This window comes from Oculina patagonica, chromosome 6, assembly GCF_052425735.1.
Source record: "Oculina patagonica isolate OP01 chromosome 6, crgOcupat, whole genome shotgun sequence".
In the NCBI taxonomy this organism is placed as follows: domain Eukaryota; kingdom Metazoa; phylum Cnidaria; class Anthozoa; order Scleractinia; family Oculinidae; genus Oculina; species Oculina patagonica.
Genome location: NC_135763.1, coordinates 31,795,763 through 31,807,969, shown reverse-complemented (window position 1 = coordinate 31,807,969; position 12,207 = coordinate 31,795,763). Strand labels below are relative to the sequence as shown.

General features: G+C 39.6%; 3 protein-coding genes across 5 annotated transcripts in view; all 3 read right to left on the bottom strand.

Annotated features, from left to right (window-relative positions):
- The window catches only part of LOC144658099 (uncharacterized), a 131,070-nt gene that overhangs the window by 36,337 nt on the left and 82,526 nt on the right, over positions 1-12,207 (bottom strand). The window contains exons 22-23 of one of the 3 annotated variants that reach the window (XM_078518427.1): positions 11,022-11,123; positions 9,843-10,257 (exon numbers count right to left, since the gene is read on the bottom strand). The exons of the other annotated variants lie outside the window; for them this stretch is intronic. Coding sequence (XP_078374553.1) covers positions 10,175-10,257; positions 11,022-11,123 — 185 coding nt within the window. The 3' untranslated portion in view covers positions 9,843-10,174. Of the gene's footprint in view, positions 1-9,842; positions 10,258-11,021; positions 11,124-12,207 lie in introns of those variants that run through there. 3 annotated transcript variants of the gene reach the window in all.
- On the bottom strand, positions 268-4,459 carry LOC144656447 (fucolectin-4-like). Its single transcript, XM_078516669.1, has 3 exons — positions 4,318-4,459; positions 760-900; positions 268-539 (listed from the first exon to the last, which is right to left on the bottom strand). Exons 1-3 carry the CDS (start codon positions 4,385-4,387, stop codon positions 268-270), a joined length of 483 nt encoding a protein of 160 aa, XP_078372795.1. The 5' UTR covers positions 4,388-4,459.
- On the bottom strand, positions 6,321-8,166 carry LOC144656446 (uncharacterized). Its single transcript, XM_078516668.1, has 2 exons — positions 8,155-8,166; positions 6,321-7,793 (listed from the first exon to the last, which is right to left on the bottom strand). The coding sequence occupies exons 1-2, from the start codon at positions 8,164-8,166 to the stop codon at positions 6,321-6,323; spliced, it is 1,485 nt and encodes a 494-aa protein (XP_078372794.1).

Below are 12,207 nucleotides of genomic sequence, written 5' to 3'. Positions count from 1 at the left end.
TGGTAAATTAATACACGTAGTCACGGATATGTCACTAAATATTTGAATCTTCGAGGAGGGGGAAGATTTGCGTCTAATGCCCACGGTATCGCCCAAGCCACGTTCCGCGAACGCAATAGTAACATAATAATATAGTTGCTTATTGTAGGTGGGAGGTGGGAGTGGGCGTAAAAGAGGAGGAGGAGGAGGAGGAGGAGGAGGAGGAGGAGGAAGAGGAGGAAGAAGTGGGAGTACTTTATAGAGCCTCTACGGAAATCATAAAGTTGCTTATAATCTAATTTTTTTTTTTTCATCTAATTTTTCATGGTGCGGGCTTTCCTGGTTAGCAATGAGAACTTTCTCCACCCAGACACTCTTCCCTAAATCAACTCGCCACCACGGATTAGTCGTGTACTTGGTCTGAGAGCAGCTCTTATCTTTGACGTCGCCATTCCTGTTTCCATCTACAGCATTACTAGCCGCATATTTCAGTTCATCATCAGTGGAGCTTTGAAGGGCAGGTCTTTTATAAGCAACGTTTATCAAGTTGGACGGCAAATCTGTCATAAAAATCGAAAATGTTGAGATCACACAAGTCAATGCATGGGAAAATGTACAAAAAAATAATGCTAATTTACAACTTGATTTATGGTTGTTCGTAAGCAGGCGCAGATAGGTCCATAGACATGAGAGTATATGAGACTGAGGGATATAATTCGGCCATTTATTCGAACTGCAGTTGAAAGTTATGTTTAAGTTTTCAAAAGTAGCATTACTCACATTCGCAGGCAACCAATCCATCTCCAATGTATCCTTTGTGACATTTACACTCGTTTATACCAAGCCGCCTAGAACAATCTGCATTGGGGGCGCAACTGAGAACTTTTCCTTCACTTGTATCGCATTTAACCCTTTCTCTTCCTGTAAGTATGAAAACAGACAGAACAAGTTAAACATGGACCTGGTACATATGGCTACAACTTTTTTACTTTTAAGAAAAAATGAGTTTTGAATGAATTGAGTCTGAATTGACCTACCCGTATGTATCAGGATTATCATCAACAACTCGAGGACTAGAAAAGCTATTTTGGTTAACAAGAACATTGTCAGAGCTCGCATTACTGAAGGCACATTTATCAGTCATGTATGAACTGCGGACAAATTCCTGCTCATTTTCTAAACATTTTGAAGCCCCCATCACGGGTTTAATTCGAAACGAGACAGGGGCACTTTTCAGTTTCCCTGCTTAGCGTTCCAGTTAAAACTGCTTTGACCTTGTTGTTGACGCGAAAAATTGTTTGGTCTTCCCCGATTAAAACGCGGGACCCTTGGGTCCGGATTTGCACGACAATTATAGTACGTGTGGCCTTGTTTACCACAATTAAAGCAAACAGGATTTCCAGAACGAGTACGAAAACCTCTCGTCGGAAAACCTTGACCAAAACGCTGACTTTGCCTTGGTCTAGAAGCGGAATTTCCCATTAACTCCTGAAATTCTTCTCTGATAATTTGTTTCATGTCAGATTTGCTGACATAAGGGTCTCTTCGATCTACAGCACTTACGGTTTTGTCTTTGCCATTAACAGCTTTCGAGAGCTCATCAAGTATCTTAGCCGAAACCTCCTTAGGGTCAAATTCCACACGTTTTCCCGAATTAGTCAAAACGGACTCTTTAAGCTTTGCAAAATTTTCTGCCGATTCCAAATTTTCTGGTTGTTGCAAAACTACGTACTCGCGGATTTCAGGTAAAAGACCTTGTACGAAATAGTGCGTCCATTCGCTCCTGGGTAAATTTAACTTTGCACAATTTGTCCGGAGACTGTAAGAATAGTCAGAAACGGTTTCTTTTTCCAACTGGCGGCGTTGACTGAGAGTTTGTCTAATGCGCCACTCGCTAGCTCCAGAGGCGAAATGCGTTATTAGCTCTCGAGATAATTCGTCAAAACTCATCTCGTCCGGTGTGGGCAAAGTTTTGAACCACGCACTCGCGTGACCCTTCAAATAAAGAGGAAGACCCAACGCCAAGTTTTCTTCATTCCAGCCATTTAATCGAGCAGCCCTCTTATAATTGCTAATGAATTCGTGTACGTCCTCACACTCATCTCCTCGAAAAATTGGAAACGTAACTGATGACTTTATACTGAAAGTTCTGCTAGGTTGCGAATTTAGCGATGTACGCATTCGCTCAACCGCATCACGCAACTGACTAACTTCGTTTTCCATCGCAGCGCAAACGGGCTCAACAGAATTATCTCTACTCTCCGAATCGAGACTTCCTGAGGATAATCTACCGAGCTCCTCGTCCAAACTTTCACGATCTGCACTATCTTCACTATCTTCGCTATTTTCAAGATCGTCACGATCCTCGAGATCTTCGCGATTTTCACGACTATCACGATTTTGACTAGACAGGCTTACTCTAGGCTCCACATTCTCATAAACTACTTCTTCATCCGAATCAGAAAAGTCAGAATTATTATGACCAGCACAGAAAGAAAACAAAGAACCCTCGCTTTCCGCACTAGGGGTGGGGATAGCGCTCAACGGATGTGCCTGGGGCGCAACTCTGGGAGACCTAACTGAGTTAAACAAAGAAGAAAACAAGGACCCTCTAGATTGTTGAACGGGAGGAGGAGGGGGAGGCCATTCACTCGATACAGCAGACTCGGCCGAATTTTCCTGGCGAGCAGCCTGTTCAGCCAGGGCGTGCGCTTTTCGCCTAGTAATCAGGTTTAAACCGGAGAATTTCAGCGCAAGCCGAGTTTCCCAGCGAAAAACATGAAAACAAAACAAGAATCATAAATACGAACTGTCGCTAAAATACGGACGGTAAATCCAGCCTCGAAACTGACTTTTATATAACAATCGCCCTAAGGGAAAACTGACTAACACAACTATCTAACTGCAAAAGTCTACACCTAGAAATGCTAGAACACTAAAATCTTATCAACGAAACATAGCGATTTCTCTAGCTTGCTTGGTTTGGGAAGGAAAAACGGAAAAGTTCCACTTACAAGGCTTGAAATCGACGGCGTTAATTCTCCACCAAATATGTTAGACTGCTGTATGGGGAAATAGCTCAAGGTACCAGGACTCTTGATCAGCTTCAACTTCTTTTAATGTTCTTCTTCTGCGACAACTGCACAACTAACTTAAGCGAAAAACTAGCCCTTCTAATATAGGTAAAATGTAGACATGTTTGGGTTTGCTGAGCGTGGGAACTTTTGCGGCGTACCCCACAGCATGATTAAACTCGTGAGAACACACTTGTTAGACGATCAACAAAAGTAGAGAATAACCAATTAAATTTTAACGGTGAAACAGCGGAGTTTGACTTAGAACCCAAACAAGACTTCCATATAGGTGGGAAACACGGACAGTTTTGGTTCCCAAACATGCCTACTCTGAGAAACGGAACTACGACAACCCAAACGACTCTTACGAACTAGACACTAGACAAAATTGCTAAAGAAACCAAGGAACTGCAAGTGTGGGCTAAACCTTGAACAACCTTGGACTTTAATCCTAAGAATAACCTTGAACAACCTTGGTAACTAAAACACTTCACAACACGTACATCCACTTCTAAATAACTAACAGAAGAGTAAATTTAAAAATTAAAAAAAACACCATTACAATTTCTAGTGGTTCTCGAATGGACGTCAGAGTTTTCCTTAAAGATGTGTTCATGTATTCAGGTAAAGTTCCGTTTATCCTTTTGTAGGCCAGTGCACATCGATTTGAAAAAATAAAAACGTGTCACGAATTTAAGTGAAATAATTGCAATTTCAATGGCCTCTATACCTAATACCTTCACTGTGAGAGTTGTAAGTCAAATAAAACTCAACACGGTACATACGTAAAAGATAAGAGCGGGAAAATACCAAACCTTCAAATGATTTGGATACGTTTTACTCTGAGAATACTGCATGCGTAGATGTTTTAACCATTGATAGCTTAAGATCTGCCAAAGTCATCCATACATATTATTTACAAGGCTAAAAGGTTATAAAATTTAAAAAGAAACCGAACGTTTTCGACTTGTTTTCATCATCAGGATTTAAATCCGTCCGTGATTTACATCGTTTTTATACTCAAGTTATTCCCGAAGGGAACAACTGTGCAACATAGCAATTAACTTGTTTGTTCAAAGTGGGGCTCTTTTGGTGAATAATTACGAGACTTGGTTGTTTTAAGACACAAATGGGGAAAAAATATACAAAATCAACGCAAGGTCAAGTCTAAAGAGCCCATTTAAATGACATATTCAACAGTCAAACCAAACACAGAAGCAATGTTTACTTTTAACTATTTTTTTTAGGTTAGATTTTATCATACCATGTGATGTTTGAGAAAGTCCGAACAGTACAAGAAGAAGTAAAATTCCAGCAGCAACTCTTTTACTCATCGTAGCGAGCGCCTGTTCTGCGGAAACATCTCCTTTCCTAGGAGCACTACATAATGATCGATTTCTCCCAAAGTCCAGTTGTTTGGCAATTAACTTATGACGTCAAAGTAAGTGCATTATTTACGCAAAATCTACGCGCGCTTAGCTGGATTCGCTTGCGCGCGCGCCAGTGAAAACTTCAATGTAATTCCAAAAAACTTTTCAATTGGTTTATTGTAAATAACACATTTGATGATTGCTGATCCTAGCAGTATGCAGGACGCGTGTCACATATCAACCTAGTAAATGGCCCAGCTCACAACGAGTCTTTCGTAGCTCAGTTGGTTAGAGCATCTGGGAGGCCATGGGTTCGATTCCCGTCGGGGACTCAGATTTTTCTTTTTTCTTTGTCCCACGCTCGTGTCATGTTGAATAATTTCTTCACAATTGGTTTATTGTTTTTATCTAAACATTAGAGGATAAAGCATGACTACTTATTAGCTAAGGTCATCATTTTATGGTGTTGGTTTGCAAAGCAATTATTTGCCAGGTGATTCACTACCACCGTGTGTCAAGCAAAGGTGAGTACGAGGCTTGCTTATAAGTAGAAGCAGCGTCACGCTTTTAATCCAACTAAACCGCCTCCCACACTAGTACACTACGACGGACGATAGTAACATTCTCTTTGAACATTATTTTCCTTTTCTTATTCTGTGTGAAGATGTACTTTTCGGGAGTTTCTTGTTCTTTGCAACACTGAACTTAATCGGTTCTGACTGAGCTCATTTTCACTTGGCTGCAATAGGTTTTCTACTCTTGTTTAGCGGCAACCGCGCGCGCAGACAAGTAAAATCTTTCTCAACTGAGCTTGTATAAGCAGAGGATAGGCTCACGACAGGCATTATATTGTTAAGATCCCAAAAATTTAGCGTTTTGTATGTTACAACATACATCTTCAGAAGTCACCGTTAAAAAGATTACAATAAGATTTAAACGTAAAATAAAGACTGGTACCTAATCTAAAAAATAAGGACAATGTTGTTCATTAATAACAGACAGACTTAAAAATCTGCAGAAGAAAAACGAACATAATGGCTAGTAGGGAAAAGTTTCTCACTGCCAACTTTTTCATTTAAGGCAGGTTTTGAATCACGAATCAACAACGTCTTCTTTATTTTACAATGTATATCTGATCGTCCTGTTGCTAGAATGTCAAAGTGATCCCATTTGATGTTGTGACCCGTTGATGTGATGTGATCTGCAATGGCTGATGCGTGACAGTTCTTCGATAGTGCTTTAAAGCTGAGGATGACTATGTTGAAATCAATAAAATTATTGACTTCCTTCCTGCTTCCTAAAATCTTTAACTTAAAGTAGCTTTAATGTAGCTTTAATTTCTTTTCTTTAATGTAGATAAGTTATTACCTTTTTGTAAATTTATTTATTTATTCCTCTTTTTCATTTTCTTCTTCACCTCCCGCCTCGAATAGCTAGGCTAATTGCGGGAGGTGAAAAATATTGTAAATAATTTGATTGCCTAAATAAAGTTTTGTTGTTGTTGTTGTTTTTGAATAAATTACAGTCGCTTGATTTGACAGTTTTTGTGTTAGGTTTAGAACTTTTTAGTTGTGCGTAGCTTCGTTCTCAGAAATCCAAGACATAAACCGTCGGAAAACATTAACGCTGTGGTCATGGTCGAGAAGGTTATTAACTTATTTTAAAAAAAAAACTCTATTTGATGAATAGAATTAATATAATAATAATAATAAACACTTTATTAACCAATTTCTAAAAGAATTACAATGATTTGACTATTCGAATAAGAACTTTATATATAAACATATTATTTACATAATAATGAAAACAGTGTCTTTAAAAATGTAGAAAAATAGTAAAAGCGACTTCGAGAGCAATAATAAAAGAAGAACTATATATTAAAAAAAAAATATTCGATCTAAATTGCAGTACGAGAATTCTCTACTTGAAAGTCCATATCATAAATGTCAGTGTTCCTGTTTCTCTTTACAGTTCTTGATCCCCTTAGGCAGATTAAGGCGGATCGGAGGATCGCAAATGAGACTTTTGATCTGATCCAAGACACCGTTGTTGCGTAATCCTCCCCTTTCTTTGCGGCGATTAATTCTGCAAGCCTACTGTGATACCTCTTGCACTCCTCGCCCATTCCTCCGGTGGATGTAAACACCAATGGAGTGAAAGTTCCCTGTTCTACTTGAAGAACCCTGTCTGCGTAAGCCCTCTTCTTCTCATTCTCATGGTTACGGTATATCTGCTTGGGGGTTTGGTCCTTGTAGGAATCCGCGTTGGGGTGACACACCCTCACATCAAAGAACGCGGATCTCTGCTTCTCCCAAAACCCCCGGGCATGTATATCTAGGCGAGCATCTGGCGTTGTGTTAGCGCCGCTTGGTAGCCTCTCTCCAGTCAGTTCTTGAAGGACGGGCTCTATTTCGACATCATTACAGACCATCTTAAGCAAGTCAGCCTCGAGGTCACGGAGTTCATTATGGCGCTGAATTATGAATCCGCCTCTCCTACAAATCATTGCATGATCGATTGTAAAGGCGTCACCGCACACGCACACTGTCGGCTTGTCGTCAATTTCCCAGTCGTACCTGAGCTTTACAGCATCTCGGAACTCGCCTTTATTCAGGTTGTAGCCCATGTCCTTTAATGGGAGGACCGTGAGCCAGTTAGAAGCACCTTTCTCGGTTGCGAGATCAATGGCTCGTTGTGTCTTCTGAGGTAGAGACTCCCTGACATTGCCAAGCCTAGTCTGAAGCGCTTCGTTGGTTTCTCTTCGCACGCACTGCTGTAGTGTCTTGACAGCAGTATCAGCCGGTGTTTCATGATCCTGTGCGATTATTTTCTCGACTAGGGGCGCTGTGATCTTGGTTGACACCTTGAATTGGGACGCTGCATCCTGGCTTGGATTAATAAGTCCAAGCCCCCCTAGCCGCACTGGAAGTGCCACTAGGTCCCTCTCTTCTTTTGTGCAGTGGTGATCAGTGATTGATGGTATTAGTACATCTGCAATAGCACGCTCCAGGGGCTCTAATAGATCTTCTATATCTGGAAGTGCTCTGAGAAAATATGTCCAGCGGTGGCGTAGTCCGAAGGTAAATGCCGCATAGCACGCCTGTGGGTTTGATGTGGCATACTCGGCTAGCTTTACCACCTGGCTCACCCACTCCTCAACCTTTCCATCGACATACTCTTCGAGATAAGCTCGAGAGCCCAGAGCGGCGCCTAGATGTTTTTGTCCCTGCGTAGAGATGTTTATCGCAGTCCCCTCGAAGATAGCTTTACCATGGTCCTTCTTGTCGGGTTTCGTAATAAGCCAGCACTTTTTGGCGTTAGGGTAGTACCCCAAATCAGGTCCTGCCTCAGTCAGCACATCCCACCATCGCTTGATTTGATGAATAGAATCGTTATTTACAGAGGAAAAATGAAAGAAGTAAATGTAAACACAAACATTTCTTTCATACAAACTTTCCGCAAAAATCAAGTAAATTTGCTTTTGGTTTCATTCCGTGTGCTTAGGTATTTCACAATGGGAAATGATATTTTTTTAACATTTCTTATCCTTTAACATCAAAAAATATATATTTTCCAGCACCTGAAATGAATTAGAAGTCAGATTTTAATAAAGATTTTTTTAATTGAAAAGCAGCTAATAAATGACTATGTTGTAAAATTATCAGAACATTTGAAAGTTGGCTTGTTTTTTTAATTAGTTATCGCATAAAAGCATAGATAATGGAGCTAACATAAACAAACATGATCAAAAGTGGCTTAAGGTCGCGGGGGACACCTTAGGCTCATCATTATGCATTTATTTAAAGCGTATGCAGGAAGTACAACGACTGACATCGACAACTTTACGAGATATTTATGACTGGACAAAAATATGGGCGGTGCGCGTGATTTGTAAAAAATCCTGTTTCTTTGATGTTTTAACCAATTTAAAACAACACTTAGCGATATACGTTCATATAGATTGTAGGATGTCTTTGAGCTTATTTTCATTTAAATTTGAATATTTCTGCAACTCAGAGTAAACACAAAAATATTCGGCATAAACAATCGTGTCCTTTTTAAAAACGCATTGTTCTCACCACAAAAGCGTGGAATATAATTACCATAATTACATCTCTCCTTGGCAAAATGATCGTATTTAGGTCGGGACACCTTCGGAAATCTCAAAGTTTGGACTTTTCCGACAATTTTGTGGCAGAGAATACAGCACGGATACAGAACTTCATGACTTGCCACTGCAGATAGGTAAACTATGAATACTGTAGTGTGTCATAACAGAAGCGGAATTTTAAAAGAGCGCTTTTAGAAAGAGGTAGAAGACATTAAATTCAAATTTGCGCACTTAAACCGCCATAACTTGCTGGCAAACTTTAAATTAAAAAATCCGCTTTTGTTATGACACTCTAGAGGTATTGACTGATTAGTTTTTGACAAGATCGCAGTGTGCTGTCCCCTACTCGTTCCGCAAACTCTGCCACAAAATCATGTTTTTCCCAATTTGGCACTAACGAGGCTATAACATCGCCGTTACATGCAATCTACCAAATAAAAGATGACATTCACAATCTTTCATCATTTCTTTATGTCTCTGTAAAATTGGAGCTTAATCGCACCCATAACAGCTGAGAAATAAGCGTTTTAAAAGATGCAGGTCAAGCAAAATTTGCCTTCATGAATTTATTCATGCTGTTGGTATCCCCCGCGACCTTAATGAATCCAGACTAGCCGGATGTTACCATTCAGAATATAAGTAAAAATAGGTCCGCACTGCGTACATGTGTCTAGTGCTGAGCTTGATTCAGCTTTGTGCATTACTGTATTGCTTGGCCACAGTAGCGCATTAATTAGGATTTTGTTGGCATAGACTGGAGGTGTGAAGAAAGGGTCAAAATATCAAGCTTTAACAGTGTAGCAGAGAAATACGGGTAGAAATAATAAACAGTTGCAAGATGATCTAGAAGGCTATCTGGAGTAGACGTAGCATATTTGTGTGTAGCACAACCTAAGTAAAGCATGCGCCCTGATTAGTTGATTTGGCATCTACTATTTGCCCAGGGTAGACGCTAACGAATACCTTCAATTCATGAGCGCGCGCAAGTTAACAGACATCTCGAGAGCACATCGTGTCGACGTTTGTTGACATAGTTAATTCCTTAATTATCTCAAATTAGACTTGTTCCGTTTGTTCTACGTTGTCATCGGTTGTTTACTGCGGGGTACGAAGCAATAACGAGTGATTACTGATTACTATTACCCAGAGAAGAATACCACAAGACACTTCGTGTACGCTGACACGTATGAGAAACGTTAGTTAGTACGTTATAGCATTGTGTCTGCGCTTCACACTAGACACAAAAACAAACAAGGGTACTCAAATGAATGCTCACAATATGAGGCAAAAATGACACAAAAACAGAGCATGATTGAACAGATAACAGTTTATTACACAAATGTAAGCTCGTTATGGTCTTCAGTGACAGCTAAACATAATTAAAGCTTCCAAGAACAGTTTAAGAGACAATTAAGTGTTAGGTATTTTATGTATATCGCAAACAAAAACATGCTTAATTTAGGTTTTACAACAGTCTTTTCTTCGATCTTGGAGAAAAAAGTTCGAAAACTTTTTGGTGGCATCTTTTTAGTAAAGATTTTAAGCTGAAATTTTTTTTTTATATGAGCAAAAACAAAGGAGTGAGGAAAGTAAAAAATACAAATAAAGATAATACAGAAGAGTAAACCGAATGTCAGATATTACATTAAGGCCAGACACCACAGCAGGGCAGCCGTAAGAAGCGCAGCAGAAGACTGGGGCGAAATTCCTGATCCATGCAAACCTGCAATGATGTCATAACAGAGTTAAAACTTTGGAGTTGTAAACTGAAGATGTCTGATTTGTGGATTAAAATTTCCCTCGGACATACAAGGCAGGCGGATGCCGTCCTTCCCGTCTCCACGATTTCTCGCGCGGCCTTCTCGCAATCGCACACTCTTTTAAACATGCTGAAAAAAGAAAACAGACGCTAGCTACGCAGGCTAGACAACTAGGTGTCCAGGGTTTTTGACGTTTCCATGACAATGCCATACGTCATTATTTCAAGTAATTCTGACCAAGAATCATCATTTTGACACATTTCTATCATATAAGCATTCTGACATCATTGTGTACCAGCTTTTGTTAATTTCAGAGTTTCTCGAAAAATGCTGCAATTCAAGATGGCGGATTTAAGATAGCTACTCCAATGACGTCATATAACGTCACAGCCAACAAAAGTTATGTCATCTTGTAGAGTAAACTAAGGGCTTTCTACTCAGTGCAAAATGCAGATTTTGCTGAGAAAACCTTGGGGGTGGGGGTTTCACCCATCCCCTCCCCTTGTACTACGGTGGAGCTATGAATGTACGTCCGAGGGATAAAGTGTAAGATGTACCTGGTGGCGGGAATTTTGAAAGTCTATCATTATCGGCACGTTTTATTAGCTGGATATAGTTTGGGTCCTCTTATTAGCCTGAATAATATGTGACTTTTTTCTACATATATGTTTTGCAAGAGAGGCCCTTTTTCAGCGTAACTTGTAACTAGTGTTTTCCACGCCCTTACTTGCTTGACACTTCCTGTCCAACCCAAGAAAAAATCCTGTTTCGCACAAGCACTGGCCGTTTACACAGTACGAGTTCCTTTCGCACTTTGGAACGCAAATTTCTATTGAGAAAAGAGAAAATTTTCTAGTTTCTAAACCTCACAGTAAGTTAACAGATGTTAGAAAATGACGGGGCATTCATTCATTCAAGGGTAGCGGCCTGTTATAATTAATATAAACTATTCAGTGACGCAACGAAGTTTTCAAGAAAAATGTAAAATTGCCCTTAATTAAAATTGTTCCTGCGAGTTTTGGGAGAACACGCGGAAGATCAAAAACTACACCCAACATATTCCTGAGTTTAAAACAGAAGCCTTATCAAAACTTATTTCATTAGATAATAAAGCTTAATATTAGACTTTTTATTTCCTGCTTTGAAAAACCAGTTTTCATTAACAAATAAATATAAAATGAAAAGTGTGGCATCAGGTCTTTAGCAGAGGAAAATATGACTGGGTTACCTATTTACCTACTAGAAGATGGTTGTCCATGTTCTATAAGAAAATAATGCACGCTTGAGGTCTATAAAAGCTGCTAGTGGATGCCCGAGCCGTCAGGCGAGGGCATTAAGCTGCTTTTCTAGACCTCAAAAGTGCATTATTTTCTTATAGGACATAGGAAAACCATCTTCTAGTGGGTTTAGAATATAGCATTAAAAAGAGCACAGGACTTACAAGACTCGCGGCCGCTCACGGCATTTACAAACGCACGCAACATTGGTAAAAGTGAAAGTTTATAGTTTATTCTTTTCTTTGGCGGCTTCTTTATAAACAAACCAAGATACCATTTCATTCATATTTCCTATTTATATAGTCCTTTCTCTAACTACAAAAGATTCTCACAAAGCCGACAAATCTAGTTGAAATATTTACGCATTCAAATTTGGTTAAGCCTACTTCAATTTCATTCAAATGAAAAATTTTCATGCGTTTGTTTGGCAGCAAGTTTTTCAAATTCGCCTCTTATTTCGATTTAAAAAGAACAAAAGTGGAGTGTTCTGTCTTTAGATTGTGGCTAAAAAAGGTTTCTTACCTCAAAGCGTTTCTAGAGTCCGGCTTGTTTTGCTAAATAATTCCCAATCAATTTCGGGCAGTTCACGGCAAAATAGTGGGCCAGGCGTATAGAACTCCGAAGAAAAACAACAAA

Excerpts from the sequence above, each read along its gene's own strand:
- LOC144656447 (XM_078516669.1), bottom strand. The coding sequence starts at position 4,387 with ATGAGTAAAAGAGTTGCTGCTGGAATTTTACTTCTTCTTGTACTGTTC. Across the intron at positions 901-4,317 it reads ACTTTCTCAAACATCACATG|GAAGAGAAAGGGTTAAATGC; the intron begins GTATGATAAAAT and ends TCATACTTACAG. Across the intron at positions 540-759 it reads TGGATTGGTTGCCTGCGAAT|ATTTGCCGTCCAACTTGATA; the intron begins GTGAGTAATGCT and ends TTTTTATGACAG.